We start from the raw sequence: 25,245 nt of genomic DNA, 5'->3' as shown, positions 1-25,245 counted from the left end.
TCAACCAAGCAGTTTAGAATGTGCAAGCCGAAACTCAAGGTAAAATCCCCAGATTACAGACTTAAACGGTAATTGAGTTTGTTAGGGCATTAGGGGATTGTATAGAAAGGTTATTTTCTACATAATACTTTTATTGTTTTATAGGAACAGCATATTTTATGTTGCAAGGTTGTGACGCTGCAACTGTATATTTTTGGTTTTGTGCTATACTTGCAACCACTTCTAATCTGAGTTTAAAATTAGTTGCTGCATGAAAAGAGCCACTGAGTTCTTTGAACCACAAATTCACATTTGGCAAGATGTTTACATATTTCCACATGATTGTAATCCATTTTTGTGGCAGGATGAAGTTGTTATAGAGTAAGCATACAGAAACGCTTTAGTGTATTCTGCATTTACAGCTCTGTTACGTTCTGTCGATTTTAAGTTTTGTTCTCACTGTATTTGCCTTTGCATTGCTCTTTTCTTCTGCAGTGGAACAGGAGCAGGTTCAGAAGAGGACATTCACTAACTGGATCAATGCTCAGCTTTTGAAGGTAAACTAAAGAGCTGTAAATGTCAGTAGAGATGTACTTATATAAAAGACTAGTGGCAGTAACCATAGTACTGTAGATGTCTTGCAAAGCACCAAAGTCACTGTATTTTAAAAACATTATTCATTCATACAAACAGTATAACGGTATATAACTCAGTGTCCGCAGAAAAGGCAACCTTTTCCATTTCCAGAAGCTACAGAAATGGGTGACATTTCTACAACATGACTGTCAGCACTTACTCAATTTATTTTATACAATCTCGTGAATCCTAGACTACAAAATAGGGGTTAAAAACTTTTTTTTATTTGGCAGCAATCCAAGAGGTGAAAAACTAGAGTCTGCCACAGTACTGAGTAATTTGATCTTGCAGTGATATGCAAACAACTTTTTTAAATCACTGTGTGAGCTTATTTGCACATCAGTTTAACAGTGTAAAAGATTTTTTACACATCCATTTCTGTCCTTTTTAATAATAATTCACAATAAATACATTCTTTTTCCATAATAGATTATTTATAATCTTATCTAAAATTTTATATTTTATGATTGTTGCTATATTGTCTGATTCTTACACAGCTTCTGCAATGATAAGGGTGTTTAATGCTTTAAATGTAAATGATGTAAATCTAAACACATCCAAGGAGTCTATCACAGATGTATGTTTTTTTCACTTGCATGAATGATGAAATACTGGCCATTGTTCCTCAAAGGTTCTTATTATTAATGAAACTGTATTTAATCTTTTTTTATGTATTTTACTCATTATCAAACAGTTCAGTTTTGGAAAACATGTTAACCAGTTTAAAACAAATGAGATAGTTTGTTAATCTTTAGTGACTGTTTTTTTATGCTCAGGGTGACAGTGACACTTGTTCACAAAGTAGTGATTAGTTGAAATAAAGCCTGTTGTAACCTCAGCCCATCACCTAGATCATCCTGGATCACCTGGATTGCTGCTTCTATTTATTAGTTTTTATCTATTAAGCATTAAAGCATTTTTACATAGTGACAGATGTTATAATTATTTTATCACACAACTCAACTAGTTAATACAACTAGTTTTTAAAATAACCTTAGCTCCTTTTAGCAGATATTCCACTTCAATTAATTATTACTATACACAATCCTGTCCCCTTATGGACTACATCTCAATGAGGCAACGTTGTATTTTGCAGAGGAGATCTCCCTCTTTGGTGCAGGACTTATTTTACGATCTCCGTGATGGATCTCGACTACTGGACCTTCTGGAGGTCATGAGTGGCCAGCGCTTGGTGGGTGTCATACCGCATTTCAATGTTTACTAACTAATTCTAGTCAGTGTAAGTGCATAATAATTAATAGCTGTTTGTTTTGATGGTTTTTCCATAGAAACGAGAGAAAGGCCATGGAGTTTTTCAGCAGAGGGGAAATGTAGAAACAGCTTTAAACTTCTTGAAAAATAAATCAGTAAGGGTTTTATATAATAAACCATATTAAATCATTGTATATTCTTACTCCAAATCTGAGCGTGTATGAATTTTGATGTATTTAAAAAAAATTTAATTACAACAATAATTACATTATTAAAATACTACTGCTAATAATAATAATAATATCAACTTGTTTTATGTTTTTTTTTTTTTTTTTTAGATTAAGCTGGTGAATATAAACATCCCTGATATCATTGAAGGGAAACCTTCCATTATTTTAGGCCTCATATGGACTATTATTTTACGCTGTCATGTGAGTATCACATCAGTTCCTGAAAGTTCCCACAAATATTAAATACATTTTAAACGGTTTTCTTTGTGGATCACTAGCTGTATATCAGCTTTCATCGGTCTCATGTTTACTTAGGTTTTTTTCATAGTCCATTCATATGGATTCTGTCATATATCGCAAAAGAATAGTAGTGCAGGGTAAATTTGAAACTCCTGCTGAGATGGTTGCTTTGATTCTAAACAAAGATGCACTGTGAGTCATCCCTTTTCAGGGCATAATTTAGTTCAGGACACATGGGATGAAGCTACGATTATTCAAGTCTAATATAAGAAAATATGCCTGTTTAGCATCAATCACAAAAAGGGCATTGAAATGAGGACAAAATATGGGATTATAATAGCATAATGATGATTGTATTATTCACCTTCCAAGACATTTGTGTAACAATCATCAGGCTTTTTTAAAAACATGTACTAATATTCAATGTTTACTTGTGTTGAATTTCTGCAGATAGCGGAGTTGGCGGGCACTCTGTCTTTTGGGTCCCGTTCCTCATCTTTGGATTCGTTGTCCAGTTTGGATTCGGCTCCTGGAACCCCTGTTCGAGGCAGCCCTGTACCACGGGGAGCGTCACCCCTCCACACACGCTTTCGCCTGTCTGCTAAAAAGGCTCTACTTCTGTGGGTGCAAGACCAGTGCAAGAAGTGCGTTTTTTTTGTCTTGAATTATAAAAAAAACAACTTTTGTTGAAACCTACATTATATTCTTTACATTGCATTTTCTCCATTAATGTCTGTTATTTCATTGATCCTATACTGTTGCTTCTATTTTTCTTTTGCCAGAGTGGGCTCCTCAGTCAGTGTAAAAGATTTTAAGTCGAGCTGGAGGAGTGGTGTTGCATTCCATGCTATTCTTTGCTCCTTAAGGCCAGATCTGGTGGATATCTCCCTAACCGAGACGAGGAACAACCTTGAAAACTTGGAGGAGGCATTCCGGATAGCTCAGCAGGAGCTAGGAATACCAAGACTGCTTGAACCTGAGGGTGAATGGAATCTCTTTAAGATTGATCTTCTTGCAGAGACTCTATTTGACATTTGACAATGCAGACACAACATTTAGCAGAATGATATATTTATAAATGGGGATAAACAATCTTATTATTTTATTTTTAAAACTTAATGCAATCTTTCCATATGTCGAATCTCAGATATTGATGTCAATCACCCAGATGAGAAGTCCATAATGACATACGTAGCCCAGTTCTTGCAGTATTCAAATGATATGCCCTCAGTTGATGATGATCTTGAGGTGAGGATTCTAAAACTTGTGACAAGCAGATTTGCAATATTAGTACACAGAATATTCTTTATTAGAACTATTGAGCACGTTGTTGTTGTTTTTCTTTTTAATGTAAACCTTTTAGATGATGCTTGACTTGGGTTTTGCTGGGTTTTGCTGTTATTATTCTTATCCTTCCTATTGCTTCTATATTTCTTCTTCTGTGTGAACTTCTGTCATGTGTTTCTGGTTCTTCTGGGTCACTCTTCCTGTTGTCTGTTGGGCGTAGCTGCAAACTCTTGTTTTTCCTACATGCTTTTCTCCTGTCAACCTCCCCACCTACTACACACCTGCTGTTCTGGCTTCCTCTTTGCATCAGGTACAGATGCAAAGCTTCACTTATGTTACTTTTACAACAGTGAATGTGGAAACTTTAACACAATCTGTAAATTCTGCAAAAATGTGGACCTCAATCATTCAGTGTAACCATCTTCGATTCTGCTGATATATGAACATAGGCATCACCCAGTCAGAAGGTGAGAGAGATGACCTGTTGGCTTCAGAGAGCCTATCAGGAACTGTTGGATGTGTGGTCCTTCACAGAGAGAGAGGGTTATAGCAGTCGGTACCAGGTAAAACCTGGCCTCAAGTCTCTTTCACACATTTTTTGGAAATGCCTTTACTGCATTTATAAATCTCCCAACACACACACATTTTTTTATGTTTGACATAAATGCATATATACATAGTGCCAGTGTCTTTGCTGACAAGAATTGCCACAAATCATTATTTGTTAGCCTTTACACCAGTAGAGGGCCTAAAAATCATCCCCTAGCAGGTTGACTTTATGATCAAGAGTGAGAACAGTACTGTTTGGATCTTTCACAGGCATTCCAGACCTTTGTGGGGTCGTTTAATGAGCAGAAGCGTTCGGTCATTCCAATGCTGAGTGCAATTAAACGTAGCACCAAACTCAGTGAGGAGCAGATTGCCCTAAGAGAGGCTTGGGACAATATGGAGGACAGGGTAAGTTGCAATATTGGTGCGTGTCTATAGAAGGGAAAGAGAGAGTGTGTAGTCTGTCAGCATGTAATGACATCCTGTCTCATACAGTTGCAGAAATATAGAACTGAGATGGATGCAGCTTTGCCTGCTCCTTTACACAATTTGGCTCTGTGGCTACAGAGAATGGAGGCAGTGTTGGTCGATGAGCAGGGTAACTCTGATGACCACGCAAGTGCTGCCCGAAATGCCAGAGACAAGCAAGAGCAGCTCCAGGTTGATGATGCCGACAATCCTGCTAATTCTTTTAAAGCCAACTTTTAAGATTCATTAAATAATCAGGTAATTATGGTAAATAATGACAACGTGATCAATTCCTCCAGGCACTGATGGTGGACATGAGTGGCCACTTGGATACACTTCATCTTTTACAAAACATAGATGATGATGGTTCCTCTCAGATTCCTGCTGAAAAACTTGATGAACTCAAAAGACGGTAGGCATGTAATTTTTTTTTGGTCCAAGAGTGCCATATTTTTATACATAAATATGATTATAGGGAAGAATATCTTTTGGGGAAATTATATAAATAAAGTAATCCACAAGAAAAGCGTATTCTAAGTACAAAATGTTAAGTATTTACTTTTATATAAATAAGAACCAAAAGTATTAAATATTTACATTTGAAATATTCTTTTTTTCTTATTTATTTTTATTATGTGGTGAAGTAAAAGTTCAATTTGGCAGAAACAGGAATCTTCCCAGAACTATAATAACAATAATAATAATAACTTAAATCACAACTAACTTAAATCTTTAGTATATACCAATATAACTATGATTCCTGCAGTTTCACCCATGCCAGAGTGACAGCAAAGTACCATGGCATCAAGTTGGAGTATTGGGAGCACTGGCACCATGTCTGTGAACTTTTAAGCCGTCTTAAGAGAAAGCTGAATGCCTGGAGAGGACCGTATGGCTCTGAGGAATGTGTACTCTCCATGCTGCAGGACTGGGATGTAAGTCATGTCACATTGCTGAATATACAGTACCTTTGACTTCGCCATGGCTGCTCATTAGGAATAATTGCACACCATTCACCTTAACTGTTAAATTCTGTAAAGCTGCTTTGAGACAATGTCTGTTGTGAAAAGTGCTATAGAAATAAACGTGACTTGACTTGACTTTGACACAATTAAGGAAATCCAACATCATAAAGTGACCTAATAAGACTAGAGTCAACACCTGCCCCAGAACACCAGTTTCAGCTTCAGTGCACTTTGGCATACAGTAGATTGTCCAAGCGCATTCGCTGGATTTCGCATTTTCTGCAGCACTAAAAAACTGGTGAATAAAACATCCACAGAATATAATCATTTTTACTGTGCCCTCATGCCCTGAAGAGGGGGATATTATTATCCTTGAAGAGACCACATGGTTCCAGATTTTTGATCTTCCTGTATTTTTTTAAATGCAGGTGTCAGTCAGAGGAACTGATTTACAGTGTTTAAGAGAATAATTGGACTAAAACATACCAAAAAACCTTTACAACTTAAGAGCTACAGTTTTTTTTATTTGTCACTTATATGTTTTGTATTATTTGTTTCATAAAAACTGGACAGCAGTAACAAAGAGAGAGACAAAGAGAGAGAGAGAGCGAGAGAGAGAGAGAGAGAGAGAGAGAGAGAGAGAGAATTAAACCAGACTATATGATATATATAATAAACTGACTAAATGATATAAACAGATTGTGCACTGAAAACTACAGTTAAGCCAACCCTTGCTATATGAATTTTGTTATGACCTTAAATGTTTATACCTGTATATTGCATTAGGACACCATAGAGAAGCAAGGTCTGGGGTCCATATTAAAAGCAGCACTCCACAAGCTGAAAGAGACTGCCAGTACTTACACCAGCAAGGCAACCCTGTGTAAGTAAATGCACTGCAGATGAACTACACTTAAGTCATTTTGGAAACAATCAGCACAAACACATTTATGTGTTATACACTTTACAGTATGTAATGTATTTGTGGAATTTGTCTGATTACAGCAGATGAGACAGCTATACTGTAATTATTATAACTATTATTATTATTATTATTATTATTATTATTAGTAGTAGTAGTAGTAGTAGTAGTAGTAATGGTACAAAAAAAAATATATATATAGCTACAAATTTCACTCTTACATTTAGAGTTAAAAAAAGAGATATAAGAAAACCTTTCAGCAAAAAAAACCCTTTTGCACATTCTTTTTGACTGAGGCATTTTTTTCAAGAGCATATATTAGTTTAAAAAAAAAAAAAAAAAGTGGAACATTTATTTTACATAAACAAGTTAAAGCTTGATTGTACGCTAAGAATTGTTAATGTGCTATTCTTTTATCAGTACAAGGACGTGTTTTAAATCAATCGTACGCTAAAAATGTAAAGATATGGTAGATTAAAATAGCCTACAGACTATTCCTTCAAAAGACATTCCACCTGTTTTCAATAATCCAGTGAATTGTATTGAAAAAATTTTGTTTAAATTCTTTGGATAACATTTTCATAAGTGGTTTAATTTCTAATATTTACAAATACCTAACGTGTGTGAAGCTGATTAAAAACAGGCTACAAAATAACTTTACATTTAAATGCTAAATATAATGGTTGTACATCATTGCTGCACACATCTTGTTCTTTTTAAGGTTTGAATAAATATTTTATGATTCTTTTAATGATATTTGTGTTGCTTTTCAATGATTGTCTTATCATTATAGACAATATGTTTTATTTGTAAAATTCACAATGTTTTCTCATCCCTGCAGCAGAGGACTCTGGGACAGTAAACAGACAGGTGAAGGAGGCTGAGAGTGAAGCAGCAATCTGCACAGAAGAAGCAGACACTTTAAGGGGCACAATGGACCGTGTGCTGGTGTCGTGGGAGTCATACAAACACTGCTTACACTCTCTACAAGTTTTCTTGGGACAGTCACAGTCAGGGAACAAGGTACTGAATTAACCAAAGCACAGAGAAAAGGACTATCTATCTATCTATCTATCTATCTATCTATCTATCTATCTATCTATCTATCTATCTATCTATCTATCTATCTATCTATCTATCTATCTATCTATCTATCTATCTATCTATCTATCTATCTATCTATCTATCTATCTATCATCATCTATCATAGTAGAATTAATTGGATTTAGAGCATTAATTAATGTTATTAAACTTGAAAACTGCTTGTGTAATGCTTGTGTGTTGGGCACCAGGTCACTGATAGGGTGTCAGAATGGAGCACTCTGCAGGCACAGATGAATGAAACAGGAAACTTTTTGATCGAGGTTACTGACAGCTCCACCAGCTCCTCTCTAGCAAGTGAGCTTGGTAAACTCAACAGAAAATGGGCAGACTTCATCAAGCAGACCAAGTTTGTGAGTAGACAAGAATTGATCTGGGTATTGCTAATTGCAGACTTTTAATGTGTCATTAATGTTTGATAGTATCTGGTGTGGTATGTTTAGTGTAAGTTAAGCCTTTGTTCTTGATTTGTTGTCGGCAGGCGGTGCCATCGCAGCAGGTTAGCAGCAAAGCTCCGTGTGCTCAGACTGTGCAACGCCTAGTGCAGGAAGCAGGCTGGACACTAAGAGAGGCATTAGAGGTGTCTACTGAAGCCCTGCATTCATACAGAAAAAGACTGCAGGTACATCAGACGTTCTTTTCTTACCACACACATCATAAATTAAAACACATTTCAAATACATTGAAGAAGAAGAAGAAGAAAAAAGCATTTGCTAAGTTTCTTGAATTATGAAATGAGTCATAATGGCATGATTTAGGGTTGTGCTGCATTGCAGATAAATACCACAGCTCAGAGTAATAATACACGTTCAGACAGAACTCAGTGTCCCAAACCACACAATGCACATAATGTAGTATACTTAAATAGTAACAACACCAGTGATGTACTTATGTATTTAGTACAGTAGTATTTGTTTAGGATATGGCCCCAAAATTACGTACTCTAGAGATATAATTAACTGTTGCTATTTCCTTAGTATTACAGAATTATAAGAGTAGAAATGTCGGTGTAATAGTTTCTGTGTAATAGTTTCTGAATAGAAGGTCAAATGCAAAGCCTCTTGTTTGCTGTGTTGTAATGTGTGTGCCGCTGTCTTACACAAGTCTAACTGTATGCTACAGTATAGGTATGAGTCTTATCTGCATCAGAGGCTTTTCTGTGCATTCACAGCATCACTAAACACAAGCTAGTCCACATACGCTATGACTAAGTTACTAGTCATAATTACAGAAAATATATTGGTTGTAGTAACAATGTGCATAACTTGTTTTCTTTTTCTTTTCATATTGTGTGTTTGTCGTTTTCCAAAATTACTTTTAGGCCATGGTAAAGAAAACTTCAGATGTAGACCTGGACCTATTATCTCCATCTCCAGGATTTAGCAAAGAGATGCTGAAGAAGCTGGAGCACACACTTCCAGAGGTGATAACAGCTGCTTTTGAAAGACTTCCTTACACTATCAGATACTCTCTTAAGGTCAACTTATGATTTAATTGAGAAGCATCTGGCATCTAAATTTGTGTGTGTGTGTGTGTGTGTGTGTGTGTGTGTGTGTGTGTGTGTGTGTGTGTGTGTGCGTGTGTGTATGTGTGTATGTGTGTATGTGTGTCTGTGCAGATGAGGCAGGCTCTGTCCAAAGCAGAGCAGGCATGTAAGGAGCTGCAGAGGACAGCATCTCAGCTGGAGGGTAAGCTTGCTGAATTGGGTCTTTGGAGCACTGAGGCCATGGAAGTTTGCCAACAAGTTACGAGCCAACCTGCATCTCACCCTACAGCCAAAGTGAGCTGCAAAAGAACATTTCAGTGTCAGTCATGCACATGTTTAAGATTAGATGATTGATTGTGATGTGGTTCATAGTTGCTGATTAGCAGAGGGATGCAGCTGGAGTCACAGATGATGATGGAAGGACAGCATCTGCAAGCTGTTCTGGAAAAACTGCAAAAGAACTCCTCCCTGCCCTTTTTCAGTGTGCGTGCCCTACAGGGCAGAGTGACACACACAGCCAAAAACGCAAAGGTAACCACATAATATAGCTGTCAATACAAATAGATCTCATTTCTGAAACTGGTGCCGATGATTGTGCTTGTCCGTTCTATTAGGAGATAATTGAGATGCTTACTTCTGGAAGCATGAAACGTGAGGGAGAGGCTCAAGCTGATCAACCACCTCCAAAAGTTATTGTCCATGCTTACAATGTACAACAGCCCCAAGCTGGAACCTTTCAGGAATTTGAAACGCTTTCCTCCAAATCTAAGAAGCCCTCTCAGAAGAGACTAATACAATCTCAGCACCAACAAAGCCCTGGCTATTCCCAGCAGACAGCCAAAACTGGCATTAAATCCCTAGTGCTTTCTCAGGCTGATCCTCAGTATAATCCACATGATCGGCCTAGTGTCCCAGAGAGAGCTGAAGACATAGATGTCATACAGAGCCAAGCTTTTCTGCCATTTCCCCCAGGAAAGAAGATGCAAATGGAGCTCCAACCTGGGAAACAGGAAATAACCATACACCCAAGTCAAAGGAGGACTAGGACATCAACAAAAAAGCCTCAGCAGTTATCAGAGTCATCCGCCACAACTAGCATTCAGTCAGTTACATTACACCAACAACATGCTGCATCTAAATCCAATTGTCAAGCTGTGAGTTTTAACCCACCACAGTATCATGGGCTCCCACCCAAGGTTCATCGCCTTCCTCAGTCTGTGGAGACATCACATACACGTGTCAAGACAACACCCCAGGCTCAAATTCAGCTGCATGCACAGGACACACAGAGACACACCCAGCTTGGTATATCACCCCAAACTTCACAGCAAGCCCAGGCTTGGCCCACAGTTCTTAGCCCCAGCATACACGAGAAACAACAAGGCCAGGGTAATGCTCCAAATCCTCGCCATGTCCCTGGGCAGAATGAGGTGTTTTCCCGAGCTCAGGCTATGGCTAAGAGCAGGATGAACAAGGCCAAACAGCAATTACAGCAATATATAGAGGAGGTCATCACCATTTTCAGCAACAGAATCATATCTAAAGAGCAGGCCAGGAGGAAGCAGGTGAATATTTATTTTCATATTTATTTGGTTTATTTTTATGCTTTGTAATAAAATCACAATCAGAAAAACAAGCCTTTTTCCCATCTGACACTTTCGCTTTCCCCAACTGACGGTTTTTTCAAGCTTTGATGCAATGTTTACTTCTGGGCCATAAAATATAATTATAGATAATTATTACAGATCTAGAAACACTCTAAACATCACAAATGTAATTTTTTCTTTTATTTTTTCATTTTCAAGACGGAGCAGGTAAAAATTAAATGTGCAAATACCATCAGCATATACAGTTTTGCCTGTGGGTTTGTTATAAAGGTTATTTTATACTGCACATGCAAATCTGTAAATGGCCAGCTAGGTTTTTGCACTACCAGATATACTTGTTTTAGGGCACACTTGTTCATTTGCATATCTCTAAACCTCTACGAACTATACTTACCTATAAACCCCTTTTCCGAATATTTCACAGTGCAAATACATTGACATACATCATAGCAGAAGTATCATTTTTTTTTCTAATTGTGAATTGTGAATGTTTTATTTTCTAGGGTGCAGTACGAAGGCTTAATCCAGCCGTGTTGGATGAATTCCTCGGAGCTGTGGAAGGTGTAGGGGCCTTTTGTTCTGAAGTTCAGCTCGAAGACCTGGAAAAACTTTCTCTATCTGTTAGAGCGCAGTGGGAGGTACACACAATAATAGACCTTACGTGACTGAGCATTCAGTATCAGCATGTTGCATCTGACTGACAATAATAAATTGCTTTCATTCAGTGATAAGATACGTTTCTGCTTTGACATAGTATGGCCTTTTTTTTTTATTATTTATTATTGTTATAAAAGTATTACATGTGCATATTGAAGAATTACTCACATTTGTGTGAAGGGCCTTTTATGTATTGTTACAAAATTGATAACGATCAATGATCAATACAGTGGTGTACTATAAAATATTGCCATTTTAAATTGATAACAAAACAAACATTTTTAACCAGTACAAAAGGGTGACAGGCTAAACCTCATTAACAAACTAACTCTAAAATAGTCAATGGATTTTTTTGTTACTTGATTAAGTTTTTGACCAGTAGATACTGTATTATTATACAACTAACTGTGGGATGTGGTGGCTCAATAGTTAAGGCTATGGGTGATTTGCTTAGGAGGTTGTGGGTTCAAATCCCATAAGGGTTCAAGCCTCTTAAATCTAATTTTCTCTTTCAATCTTTTTATGTCTTTGGATTAAACCATTGGTCAAATGTAACTGTTAAAGTCTTTTTAAGCAAAACATGAAGGCTCCAGTGCAGACTGATGGTTAAATGAATAAAATATCTATAATAGATGCATAATATGGCAGCACTTAGACTTAAATTCATTCTCAGGTATACACAGAACCCAAAGACTAATTATGTTATATATATCTCCCAGTGAGAATGAGAAAGAACTGATGTAACTATAGTTTGCTTCATGTTTATGTGTATAACTAAAAATAGCTGGTAAGTTTAAAAGTTTCTATATGTCTTACCACCTAGGATGTCCGTTCAGCAATAGAGTCCTTACTGCCTGAGTTGTGGCGAGAGGTTGAGCGAAGGCAGTCAATTAATGCCGCTCTTTTGAGGCATGACATAGACACTAACACAGAAATCCCTGCTTGTTCAGACCAAGTGTGCAGTGAACAGGTACCTCTAACACCACACTTCCTTGCGTAATCCGCATGACCCTACAAAGATTCACTCCCATCTTTTTGCACTTGCTTCATGATGTAGGAGTAAGAGTATTGTATTCGGTGGGCTGACTGCATACATGGCAAATAATCCATGTGCTAATGTATATGTGCTTGTATCGCCTCGTTATAATCTAAACAATACCATCAGAATGATTATTATTAGGATTTTATGCTGCATAAACGCTGAAGACATTCTTCTAATCAGTTAATAGTTAGATCATACGTATAAATATAAGTATATATGGAATGTTTTAAATACAAATGTTTACATAACTTTTTTTAAATAAAGAAGGCTTAACAATTATACCAACGAAAACACTACTGGAAAAAAAACTATGTATGTATTTAAAAGAAAAACAAGTATTTATGGGATACCATAAAGAGCTTATCAAATTGATATGATTCCCAGAGGTGCCTGATGTGTTTAATCATGCAGTAATAAAAAGATGAACTGCAGTTATGATTCATAGCTGTTGTGCATGTTAGGGCAGCCTGAAGGGTGTAACTGTAAGGCGTCGCTTCTTCGCACTAGTAAATGCTTGAGCTTTGCCTTTCTGCCTAAAATTATTTTACTTATACACTGCTTGTATCCGACTGCCTGGAATTAGAGCTATACCTCGAACTGGGTTTTCTGACAGCACTCTGTATCACAGGCCACAAAATTAAAATGCATGGGATCGAGATTTTACTTTGTGGCCACAACTTTGTAATTCAAGTTGACAAGAAAATGAAGTGCAATTACATATAAAATAATTGGTGTGTGTGTTGTGCCCTTCAGCTGGAGAGCATGTCTATACAGGTTATATGGAAATCGGCATGCTTGGTGAAAATCGAATTCCTTCAACTTAATGACCTGACAATTCAGTTAAATATGCTTTCTAATACAATAACACATTTGGACATGACTATTTACAATAATAGAACAAATGATAAAACAAAAATATAGAATAATAAAGAATTAAATGAGCGTTATATGGGTCCTAAACAACTTTGTGCTCTGTGCAATGGTTCAAAAACATATGCAACTTTCACACACAAAAGCACATGAATATACTGTATATAAAATTGAATTCAATCAATGCTGATTATCGACTAATCAATTAAGTAGCACCTAGGTGGCAACGTAGACTCTTAAATCCTCACTTGATTTTTGTAAATATGAAAGTGTAATATGTGTTTTTCATCTTATATTCATAGACCAGATCATTTTATTATGTCCTGATATGTAGAACTATAAATTTATTTTGTGCTGCACCTCTGTCTTCAGGCATGCTCTTCAGTAGTGGAGCCCCAAGAGCGTCTGAATGCACTTTATGAGCTCAGTACTACTCTGAGTTCTCCAGCAAGCTCCTCTATGACCACCACCCAATTGACAGAGTGTGACAGCAAACTGGAGACTGTTTGCTACCATGTTAGTTCAAGCAGCAAAACAGAACCATGTCAGCACCGGTGAGGCTTAAAACTGTTTCACTTTTATACTAAGTTGTACTGAAATTATGTCCATTTTATAGGTGAAGTAATTTAACAGAGGACAAAGAAGCTCAGCAATCATCGGCTAAAGGCAACATACAAAATGAATCATAGTTTTGCTATTTATTGTAATACCTTCTCTACTTATGCTCCTACTTGCTTTATTTTATGGTCAGCTTATACCTAGTGGCTTTAAAGCTGCGTGTGTGTGTGTGTGTGTGTGTGTGTGTGTGTGTGTGTGTGTGTGTGTGTGTGTGTATATGTGTTTTTATCAGCAGGGAGGAAGCCCTAAGTAAATCACCTGCACTGCCTGCTGACCAAACACTAAGCCAGGCTTATTCACAGGTACATGTGCATTAGCACTTGAGTATGTTTGTGTGTGTGTGTGTGTGTGTGTGTGTGTGTGTGTGTGTGTGTGTGTGTGTTTGTGTGTGTGTGTCTGTGTGTGTGTGTGTGTGTGTGTGTGTGTGTGTGTGTGTGTGTGTGTGTGTGTGAACAGTGAACATTTTGTCATTATTTGTCAGGTCTGATAATGTATTAATAGTCATATTCTTAGTGTAGTCAAATGAGAAATTTGCATACATTACCCTTATATTGCTTTACATTACTATACTAGCTTTTAATAGTTAGGATGATTGTTGTTAGCATTGTGATGGGTCTGATCATAGATCAGTTTGCTGTTAGAATATGTAGTGATACGCATGTACACAGTGTTAACATGTTGTGGATGTGTAGGTTACTGTCTTCATGCTTCCCAGTGTACAAGCACACTGTTGCATTTTTCTGATGAATGTGTACTCCTGATTTACTGAGGGTTCTCTTAGTTTTTTATGCTAAGAGGCATGCCAAAGTTCATCTATTGTTTTTGGTAAGGAATCTTTCCATTCCAAAAGCCAGTGAACAGCCGAATCTCAACTACTCTTATAGGTCATTGTGCATACTAACAATATGGAGACCAAACAAACAGCAGAGCGGACCATCATCCATACTGTGGAAAAACAGGATGTGGGAGAGTCCTTACAGGAAGCTCACAGGAGGTTAGCCAATTTGGCATTATGTTTATATGCACCACATACTTAATAAACCACATGTTTGAAATCTATTGCATGTATGTATGTGTGTATGTAGTGTATGAAAGATCTAAATTAATTGTATTAATTTGCTAATTTACTAATTCCCACCTAATAGCCGGCTTTTCTATATCACTCAACAGCTACCAAATATGCACTTCCTCAGAGACAAGAACGGCAAATTTTTAATCTGCTGCTCCTGTTTCATTAAATATCAGCTGAACACAATTAGAGGAAAGCAGTTACTACCCCTTATCCATACATGTACTGATACCTATGATTTGCTAGAATAGTTGCAATCTACAATGCAGACAGAGAACTCAGAGAATTACACTATCTAGGACTTTAGAAATGCATTTGCTATTGACTGAGCTGGTGTGTGTGTGTGTGTAATATATATATTACCTAACATGAATTCCCAGGAGGCCTTTACATTTCGTGCATAATGTAAATTTTCGTACATTAGGTTCACAGTAATTACTATACAATTCGTAAGAGTTACTGAATAATATTTTAAAAAACTGTATAGCAACCTCAAACTTAAAGGAATTAAATAATGTTGATATCTAATTCAAAATGAATGTAATTAATTGTAACGTTGGCTTTATTGTTGTTTTTTATTTTTTTTTATTTTTTTTTAAATTAGTTACCTGGTTGCCCGCTCAGCATTTAAACAGAAGCTGCAGATGAACAGTGAACAGCTAAACGCAGCTTTCCTTACAGACTCCAGTTTCTCACCTATCACCATTAATAAACACCTCCAAGATCTCCAGGTGAGCTTTAATATCTCCTGGACATTCCATTAAGCTTGGTTTCTTTCTTTGCTCTTTTTATGTATATTTACAAAACACTACTGTATGTGGATTAATACAGCAAATAGAAGCTGCTGTATTTTTAATTGTATTGGAAATTGGGTATTTGGTCAGTGTTTGCAGTGATGGTTAAAATATATTTACATAGCTTTTAGGTTCAATCAAAAATTAAATGGTTTGAATCCAATGTCAGTTTATGTTCAGTTTATATATGCTTATCATGTGCTAAAAACGGAAAACCCGTTGACTCAGAATTTGCTTATTATTTAAAAAAGCACATGGGCAGTCGATAACCTTAACTTAGTCAATAAACATTTCACAATGTAACTAAATAACTGAGGATCTTCTATAATTATGCATTTGATAGTAGCACACAATATTCCCTCTGAAAAAAAAAGTATATATATATATATATATATATATATATATATATATATATATATATATATATATATATATATATATATATAAATATATAAAAAATGCTAATTTTCTGATCTTATAACAGTGCAAAAAATATATAAAATATATTTTTGTCGATGATACTTAGACATTTGTGAAACATTAAGCTATTAACTATTAAGCTCTGTGGTGTGTTTAGGTTCTGAAACAGCAGACGGAGGCTTTATGGTTTGAGCTCCAGAGCACTTTACTTATGGAGGATGACTACCTAGTTGAAAGAGAAAGATTAGAGCTCATTGAGCAGTGGAGGGGACAGCAGATCTGCATTCATGCCAGGTTTTACACACACACACACACACACACATTTATTATTTTTATATATATATATATATATATATATATATATATATATATATATATATATATATATATATATATATATATATATATATATATATATAATAAACTGACTGCTTAAACTGTTCTTAATTATATAGAATGAGGGTACTCAAGAGTGCTTTGGAGTTGTTGGAGCCAACTGATATTCGTATCAAACAGATCTCTAATCAGCTGGACCAGATTGTTGGAAAAACTTTGGACATCACAGAGTTTGCCCTTACTGATTTCACAAAAATATGTGGAGACACGAAGGTATTTTTTTTATTGCAGATTTTATTTGAGTCCAAGCCCTTTTACAAAATAGTGTAATATCAATAAGTGTAAAATATTTACAAGTTCTCACAACCTCTCACAAAGTCTCTGGTAACTTCTTAATGGTGTAACTATCGAGGATGATCGCAGTCCAGGATGCCATAGCCACCTAAGAGAGCATTAATGCACATTTTAAATAATAAAATTAACTTTATAAATAAGTAACTGCCATTAAATATTATGCCCTAACAAAATTTGCACCACCATTCTAATACTGTATATTCTTATATGCAATATTCTCTGATATACTGATCATATACTGAGCAACTTATTGATTTTATCTCATCAGCTGTTAGGGGAGCACATTCAAAGTGAACTGAAGCTCCTTTCTGAGACAGAGAGTAAGCTGGCCATCTCTGCAGGTTTGACTGAGTCTGAGCTTAAAACCCAACTGTCACTACAGCAGATCATCCAGAACTGTACACAGAGCTTGCAGCTGCTGAACCATCGACTGGCTGGAGCACAGTCAGTGCATGGTGCCCTGGAACACTTCCTGAGTAGTTTACACCAGTTGAATGACATGGTTTCCACAAACGACAGCACATATTCATTAACAGCAGCATCAGACTTTACTTCTAGACTGACTTCCATTAAAGAGAAGCTTCAGCAGGCTACAGAACAAGCTACACGGATTGATTGTATGCTGAAGGACGCTAAGATGAGTGTTACTTTAGACAAGAAACCAGGCGGTTGTCAAGATTTGGTGGCCAAGTGTGCAGCAAGGATCAAGACTCTGGAAATGAAAGGAGTACAAAGCAGCAAAGAAGAGGAGAAGAGAGAGCGGATGCTGAGGAAGAAAAGGAAAGCCTTGCAGGTCACACTGAAAGAGGTGCAGGGATCAGTGGAAAGACAGAGCTTGAAAGAGCTCAGTCTTCCTGCCCTGCAACACAGGTTAGGACGATTAGAGATTATTGTAGCATTTTACAGCATTACACAAGCAGGTTGTTTAGCCAGAAACCTTGCTCAAACAGCTGTTAGTTTGAAAATACAAATATTTAAAAGGCAACTATTGTAGATATGATGTTGATGTGTTGCCACCTACCTCAATTTTTCACTGCTTCATTCAATACGCTCCTCTATCTATATTATTCTTCCAGAATAAGATGTTTGACAGACATGGAGAATAAACTAGCTGCTGTGCACTCAGACATCCAGAGTTTGTGGGACCCATTTGCTCAAACAAACACTTTAAAGGAAGGCCTCAAAGAGCTCGAGGTCCAGTGGGAGGAGATCCACAAAACACTGAAAGAAAGGTAAGAGAAGTGTGGTGGAAAACTTTCTAGTGGTTAAAACAGTATTTAAACAGTAAATATAAAGCCTATTTTGTAAATAATCAATGTTTCTGTTTGGATTTGAAGTCAAGAGGAATGTCTTTCCCTGATTGAGCTGCTGAAGAGGTTTCAGAGATGCCGTGCCCATCTTAACAACACCCTGCAGATTAGCGAACGGACTATAAGTGAGCAGGCTTCCTACATGGGCAAAGACAGTCTGCAGCTTCTTATCACTAAGGTATGAATCTTGAGTTTATAAATCTGCTGAAAATTCCCGTGTAAGGACAGTAGATGGCAGCATTAGTAACATCCCACCAAACCTTACACAAACTATTAGTTTGTTGAGACAATGTTCCTTAGTCTATGGAAACTTGCTAGATGTCAGTGTAAATCCTGAAAAATAGTAAAAGATTTTTTTTTTTCATGAAGATTGAGAATTTCTGTCAGTAATGTAATAATAATAATAATAATAATAATAATAATAATAATAATAATAATAATAATAATAATACATTTAATTAAAGGTGCCTTTCAAAACACTCAGGGACACCGTACAGTGAAATCATAAAATCAAACAAAGACAAACAGCTATTTAACTGTTAAATTAATTAAAAAGTTAATCGGAACAGATGACTTTTAAGCCATGATCTAAAAGTGTTCAGACAGTCACAATCTAATATTGATTGTGGAAGGGAATTCCAAAGATGAGGAGCAGCCCAGCTAAATGCCCTAAACTCCATAGTGACATAAGGTACAATGAGGAAAATAGCTGAGGAAGATTTGAGAGTGTGCTTTGGTGTGTAGGTATGAAGCAAGTCAGAGATGTATGAAGTGATTTGAAGCAGAACCTTATACTCTATCTGAAGTTTGACAGGAAGCCAGTGTAGATGATAAAGAACAGGAGAGAAATGCACGATAGAAGAGGTTCTAGTAAATATATGGGCAGCTGAGTTTTGGACGAATTGAAGTTTACAAAGAAGTTTGTGAGGTAACCCAAACATAAGAGAGTTACAGAAATCAATGCGTAAGCCAACTAGAGCATGTACAAGAATAGCTGCGAAATCGGTTGTGAGTAACAAACGAATGCGGCTGATGTTCAGAAGATGGAAGGACGCGGACCGCATAATATTGTTCACATGCATTTCAAAAGAGTGTCTATCAAAGACAACACCCAAACTCTTAACATGCGGAAATTAGATTATAAACTATTGATTTTTGGCAAATTGGATTTGGAACACCAGCAGGAGTATAATCTGAAATGTTTAAGTCGAACAAATTGAGAGCGCCCAGAGAGATAGGATCTGAACTAGGTAAGAGGGACACCAGTAATACCTAAAGAGCGTAATCCATCTAAAAGAACCTAATGGGAAGTTGTATTAAAGGCCGAACTCAGATTGAGTGAGATAAGTATAGTTAAGAGTCCAGAATCAGCTGCCATTAGCAGATCGTTAACAACTTTTATTATGGCAGTCTTTATACTACGCAAACCGGTTTAGAATTTTTCGAACAGGTTATTTTTTTTAAAGATGGGAATGAACCTGAGAAGCAGCAACCTTTTCCAAAATATTTGAGAAAAGGGTCAATTGGAAATTGGGCAAAAATTGGCAAAATTATTAGTATCAGTGCCCAATTTCTTAAGTCTTGGAGTTAATACAGAAACTTAAAAGATGAAGGAACCACACCAGAGGGGAGGGAAGAGTGTATGGAAGACTTAGATTGGCGAAGCAGACCTGATATCTCATTTCAATTTCATTTTAAATGTCAAAACTATTAAATAAATACAGAAGAGAATCATGGGAAGGCAGATACAACAGATCAGATGCTATATTATTTTGTGGAGTCAGTTGTAGATAAATATTGGCAAGTTTATTATTAAAGAAGGTCATGAAATTATTGCATAAATCACTAGAATATAGATGAGATGAAAGGGTATCAGGAGGCTGTAGGGTATTATTTATTATTTTACAAAGATCTCCTGTTCCCTGCATCCGACCCAATTATAGTAGAGTAATAGTCAGATTTAGCAGGTAATAGAGCATGTGATCTGCATACATTTTTTTATAAACAGGAAGTGCATTATGTTTTTATAACAGTAAGTGCATTATTGAACAGTTTTAATGCATAAACGTTCCAGGCGACGTCTCTTAGTTTTAAGCAGTCTCAGTTCCGGTGTAAACCAAGAAGCAGAATAAGTAAAACAGACAGTCCGAGTTTTTAAAGGAGCAAGTGTATCAAGCACACTGTGTAGTCCATCGTTACATTGAGACACCAAATCATCTATAGTAGAAAAGACATCTCTCCTAAATAAATTGTTAAGTCCATCAGAAAGAGCAGCTAGATCAATGTTCATAATATTCCGAAATGAAATGGAACGACCCGTGTTATTTTTTGCAACCATTATGTTAACACTGAAAGATATTAGCTTATGATCTGATATGGGCAGGTCCAGAGCAAGACAGTTGGAAGAAGTTTCACCAGAGCAGCAAACAAGGTCAAGAATATGACCTTAACAATTAGTTGGAAAATCAACAAATTGTTGTATTCCATAACTATCAAAGCACAGTATAAAATCCTTGGTCAGAGTATTGTTGACATTATCTATGTGTATATTAAAGCCACTCACAGCTGAAAACCTAGCCACAAGGGGAAAAGCTGTTGTGAAAGTTAATTGTAGATGAGTAAAAGTGATGTTATTTTGTTCTGAGGTCTTTATTTCCTTTTGACCCATTGTTCATGTTTATGCAGGTAAACAACATTAAATCAGACCTAAGTTCACTTGGAGACGGTGTGGAGGAGTTTAGAGCTGTGTGCAGGCAGCTGCACACTCAGATGCGAAATATTCCAGACTGTCCAGAGGCTCCATTCGAGAGTGAGGCGGATGCACTCATGGATCGGTGGCTAGATGTATGATTCTCTAGTATTACATTAGAATTAATTTCACTGTTAGAAATTGTACAGCTATCTGCAATGATTTATAATATTAAAAGTGGGTGAGAATGTTTTTGTCTTTATACTCCTCAGGTGTGTGAAAGGACAGAATGCCATATTGAGAATCTGCAAATTGGGTTATCGCTCTGGGATAAGCTTCTTTTCTTGGCCAAGGAGGTAGAAACTTGGGCCAACATCAAACTGCGGTCATTTGCTCAATCAAACCCTTTTCGGACAGAGCAAGAGGTTCTTGCTATGCAGGTACATTTTTTAAATATTAGTGATGAACAAGTAGAAAATGCCAATAAAGTTAAATATCTCAACAGATTTAAAGTCTTCTAAACCACAGATTTTTACTCATTTATATAAATCCTCTGAAATACATTTTCAAATTTGTCACATTGTTTAAAATAGAAATATTATTAATTCACATGGGAAACTGGTTTCCCTATCACAAAGGATCCAGTGAATGTTATAAAACCATTGCTAAAAGCTAATAAAAGTTATTGCTAATCTTTCAAATGGTAGCTATCATTATAATACAGGCTACATAAATGCTAACAGCTAACTCTCACAATGCAAATTCCTGCTCAGTTCATATCAAGTGTACATTCGTTAGCAACAGATCACTCTCTTTAATATTGTCTCATCTCTTAAGTCTTTGTCTTTAATACTTTGCAATCACTGGGACATTTACCCCCTTTTGCAAATAATAATAATGTGTTACATATATTCTATAAATATCCTTTTGATTTATATACAGTGTATATGTATGTGTGTGTGTGTAAATGTGGCCTTTAAAATTCTGAGTCTTTGTTATTGCTCCAACAGGAGGAGCTAAGTTCACAGGAGGAAAATTTAGAACATTTTCATCGCAGGTCTGCTGAGATCAAGGATATTCTTCACAGCAGTGAACCCCCCTTGGAGCTACAGGTAAATATTTTTGTAGGTGCATATGCATGCACAGATCCACTTATTTTTTTTATATTATTATCTGTGCATAATGTAGCTAATAGGATCTATCTATCTATCTATCTATCTATCTATCTATCTATCTATCTATCTATCTATCTATCTATCTATCTATCTATCTATCTATCTATCTATCTATCTATCTATCTATCTATCTATCTATCATAGTAGAATTAATTGGATTTAGAGCATTAAATAATGTTATTAATATATATACTGTTTTTCCTAGGTAACTGAGAGTCAGCTGAGGAAGAGAATGGACGAAGTGAAGGAGCTCTTCACTGAAACAAGTGGTGTTTTCAAAGAGCTGTTGGCTGCCAAGGCTCAGGTCACAGGCAGAATGACAGAGTGCATGTCCTCCATAAAGAGGATTAAAGATGCCCTGAGCACACTTGCTGCATCTGAGCATCTTATCCAGGAAATCCAGGTGAATATATAGGCAGAAATGTTGGATAAATAGTGATGATGTAAACTGCAGTTTGGGATTAGATATCTGTGACAGCTCACTGACTGTTTGCTCCTTCAGGCCTTATCGGAGAAACTCCAGCTAGAAAGTGAACAGGCAGACACTCTGATGCAGCAAGTTGCCTTGTTGACCAATGTGGCCAGCCCAGAGAGCTTGCTGTCACTTACTGAGGATGGGGCTCAACTGCAGGAAGATATCTCTGCCATAAAAAATATAATCATTCTGAAGAGAGAAGAAGCAGAGAGCTATAATAAGCCACAACAGGTCAAATATTCTCAAATCCTAAAGTCAGAAGATCATCATTCCCAAGTCACAGTTCAAAAGATCCAAGATCCTCCATGTGATTTCAGTAACATACAGGATCAGCAGGGTCAATCTTCATCTCACATATGTCCCAAAGCAAATGACCTACATGAGAATTCATCAGACCATGAAGACTTTGTTAAAGATTTGCAGAACATCAAACACCTGGCAGAAAGAACAGAAGATTGGCTAAAAAGATTACAGCAGTCAGTTGACACTCAGGAAACAGATACTCAGAACATCCCTGCTAAAACTAGAGAAAGACTGCAGGAACTTCAGGTAAAAAAAAAATTGATGAGAAATGAAAAAGGGATCAAAATAATAATGCCAGTTCTTTTTTAACTTGCTATTAACATTCAGGATAGTAGGGCTTCCCTGTCTAATAATAAATAAATTAATAAAAAAAATACCCATTTAAGCTGTCCACAGAACATTCTTATTTTTCTAATAGTCAGGAGAAAACCTTGCTAAAAGCGCTTTGAAAGGGCAAAAATAACGAATATATATATATAGATCTAACTTGCCCAAGGAATGGCACTAAAATTGCCTATTTGATACAAAAAGATGAAATTGCATTGAAAAGGTTGAGCAAATGGAAAGCCAGGGATGAGACCCATATTTAAATAGCATCTTAGCCTCTTTTCTCACATTATGACTTCCCATTTGCCAGACTCTTACATTAATGCTCGGATTGATTTGCAAACGGCTGTTCAGAGAGCTAAAGGGAATGGCAGAAATGTATTACATCTCCCAGTTCAGGATAATATCACTATCATATTCATGTCAAAATTGAATTTCAAAGATGGTTTCCATCAACTGCCTTAGATTCTTATTTCTGTTCATAGTCTGTTCACATGTAATGACTAATGTGTGGTCAGGTGGTGTTGGACCTGAGGGCTGAAGGAGACAGCAGGTTTGAGAAGCTGAAGGTCAGAAGTCAGGCACTGATCCAGAGACACGGTGAGCGAGGAGAAAGAGACTTACAGGATGTCCTGTGCATAGTTAGGGATGCAGAATGCCAGTGGGATTCTCTGTTGCAGTCTACAGTGGAGCAACACAGGTGGAGTGTACATTGAGCACACGCATATATTGATCGCTTGTCTATATATTATAGTGTGTACAAGAGTGTATTAATGTATATAGTTATATTTAGGTAAATATATTAATAGAGGGATTTTGACAATTTGACTTCATAAATAAGACAAGATTGATGCAATGAGTGCTAAACCTTAAATTGATTAATAAATTGATTTCATTTAAATTTTATTTGCTTACAGTTTGATCTACTCTGTATTTTAGACTCTTACTGGAAATTTTGGAGCATTTCTCCTCCTGTCAGCACCAGCAACAGCAGATTGAGACCAAGTTACAGCAGCTTCAGGAGTTGCAAGAGCAAATTGCAGCCCTACCTGTTCTTTTTCCCTGGCCAGGTTTAAAAGAAAAGAATACATCTGTGCAGCAAGTGCAGTGTCTTCTGGAGAAAGCCAAAACCCTGAACTCTGAAGTTACTGCACTGAAAACTCAGATGAGGTCACAGGCCCAGTTAACACAAGACCCAAGCTGGATTGATCTGTCCTGGGAAAGTCTGGAGAGAAGTGCCTCCAGTTTGGTCAAACAAATGAGTGTAAGCAATTTTGGGTATATTTTACATCTGCAGGGTAAAAATGTGTTATAGCACAATGGAAAGTATATGTGCTAGTTACATTTCATTATGGTTGTGGTTGAAATTACATTGTACTTGTGTTGTATCTTTTGTAAATTATGCTTGTGTGTATATGTATAGGATGTATGTGATAGTCTGGATGGGAGTATTCACAGAGAAAAACACTGCACCCTCATGCTGAAGCAGTGCAGTGAAGCCCTTGACTCTTTGCAGAAGAAAGTGCTCATGCCCTCAGATGAAAAAGGCCAGAAGATTAAATTGGACACTCTAGAAGTGAGAATGTGCATGAATACTAATGCAAAGTATTAAAAAAGCAAAGGAAAAGGGAACATACAATAAGAACAATTGTGTGGCCACAGTTATACAAGCCCTTTCTCTCAAATACAAACAAATACATATGAACTGAAATGTTGTTGGTGATTCATATATCTTATGTTTCAGGACATCGATCAAGATTTGATCAAGAATCTACAAGAAGTTGAAATACTAAAAACATCCCTGCTGATGAGTTGCACACCGGAAGGTCAGACATTTTTGTCTCAGGATGTTCAGATTCTGCTCAATAAGTGGACAATGCTTGACGAGTCCACTCACAAACAGCTTGACCGTTTACAAAGCCAAGATACCAGAGAAACAGGTTTTAACGTAAGTATTAAAGATCCTAATATATCCTAGCAAAAAATAAATAAAAATGATATAACCACCTGTTAAATGACAAAAATGCAATGCTGTTTTATCAACTGGGTGTGTGCTAAGAAGCCCCAAGGCAAAAATGTATTATCTTTTTTGTGCTGTATTTACCTTTTAGTGCGATTTGAATA

At 36.6% G+C, this 25,245-nt stretch overlaps 1 protein-coding gene across 1 annotated transcript in view; it reads left to right on the top strand.

The window, feature by feature from the left end:
- Positions 1–25,245, top strand: part of LOC310738450 (uncharacterized protein) — a gene marked incomplete at its 3' end in the record, with an annotated part of 65,620 nt that overhangs the window by 6,295 nt on the left and 34,080 nt on the right. Inside the window, exons 3-43 of the mRNA XM_083563433.1 lie at positions 475–536; positions 1,712–1,807; positions 1,905–1,982; positions 2,166–2,258; positions 2,748–2,941; positions 3,080–3,279; positions 3,445–3,545; positions 3,805–3,894; positions 4,034–4,147; positions 4,404–4,541; positions 4,629–4,793; positions 4,901–5,013; positions 5,368–5,536; positions 6,353–6,449; positions 7,330–7,511; positions 7,781–7,942; positions 8,071–8,211; positions 8,911–9,012; positions 9,208–9,369; positions 9,448–9,606; positions 9,690–10,640; positions 11,186–11,320; positions 12,163–12,309; positions 13,624–13,805; positions 14,105–14,171; positions 14,754–14,863; positions 15,543–15,669; positions 16,310–16,446; positions 16,608–16,761; positions 17,111–17,712; positions 17,919–18,074; positions 18,180–18,330; positions 20,838–20,996; positions 21,114–21,281; positions 21,852–21,953; positions 22,222–22,419; positions 22,519–23,040; positions 23,640–23,821; positions 24,061–24,385; positions 24,545–24,697; positions 24,866–25,069. Of these exons, the coding sequence (XP_083419559.1) occupies positions 475–536; positions 1,712–1,807; positions 1,905–1,982; positions 2,166–2,258; positions 2,748–2,941; positions 3,080–3,279; positions 3,445–3,545; positions 3,805–3,894; positions 4,034–4,147; positions 4,404–4,541; positions 4,629–4,793; positions 4,901–5,013; positions 5,368–5,536; positions 6,353–6,449; positions 7,330–7,511; positions 7,781–7,942; positions 8,071–8,211; positions 8,911–9,012; positions 9,208–9,369; positions 9,448–9,606; positions 9,690–10,640; positions 11,186–11,320; positions 12,163–12,309; positions 13,624–13,805; positions 14,105–14,171; positions 14,754–14,863; positions 15,543–15,669; positions 16,310–16,446; positions 16,608–16,761; positions 17,111–17,712; positions 17,919–18,074; positions 18,180–18,330; positions 20,838–20,996; positions 21,114–21,281; positions 21,852–21,953; positions 22,222–22,419; positions 22,519–23,040; positions 23,640–23,821; positions 24,061–24,385; positions 24,545–24,697; positions 24,866–25,069 (7,550 nt within the window). The remainder of the gene's footprint in view (positions 1–474; positions 537–1,711; positions 1,808–1,904; positions 1,983–2,165; positions 2,259–2,747; positions 2,942–3,079; positions 3,280–3,444; positions 3,546–3,804; positions 3,895–4,033; positions 4,148–4,403; positions 4,542–4,628; positions 4,794–4,900; positions 5,014–5,367; positions 5,537–6,352; positions 6,450–7,329; positions 7,512–7,780; positions 7,943–8,070; positions 8,212–8,910; positions 9,013–9,207; positions 9,370–9,447; positions 9,607–9,689; positions 10,641–11,185; positions 11,321–12,162; positions 12,310–13,623; positions 13,806–14,104; positions 14,172–14,753; positions 14,864–15,542; positions 15,670–16,309; positions 16,447–16,607; positions 16,762–17,110; positions 17,713–17,918; positions 18,075–18,179; positions 18,331–20,837; positions 20,997–21,113; positions 21,282–21,851; positions 21,954–22,221; positions 22,420–22,518; positions 23,041–23,639; positions 23,822–24,060; positions 24,386–24,544; positions 24,698–24,865; positions 25,070–25,245) is intronic.

Source organism: Silurus aristotelis, assembly GCF_946808225.1.
Source record: "Silurus aristotelis genome assembly, chromosome: 15".
NCBI classification, from domain to species: Eukaryota; Metazoa; Chordata; class Actinopteri; order Siluriformes; family Siluridae; genus Silurus; species Silurus aristotelis.
This window is presented reverse-complemented; position numbering and strand designations above follow the sequence as displayed.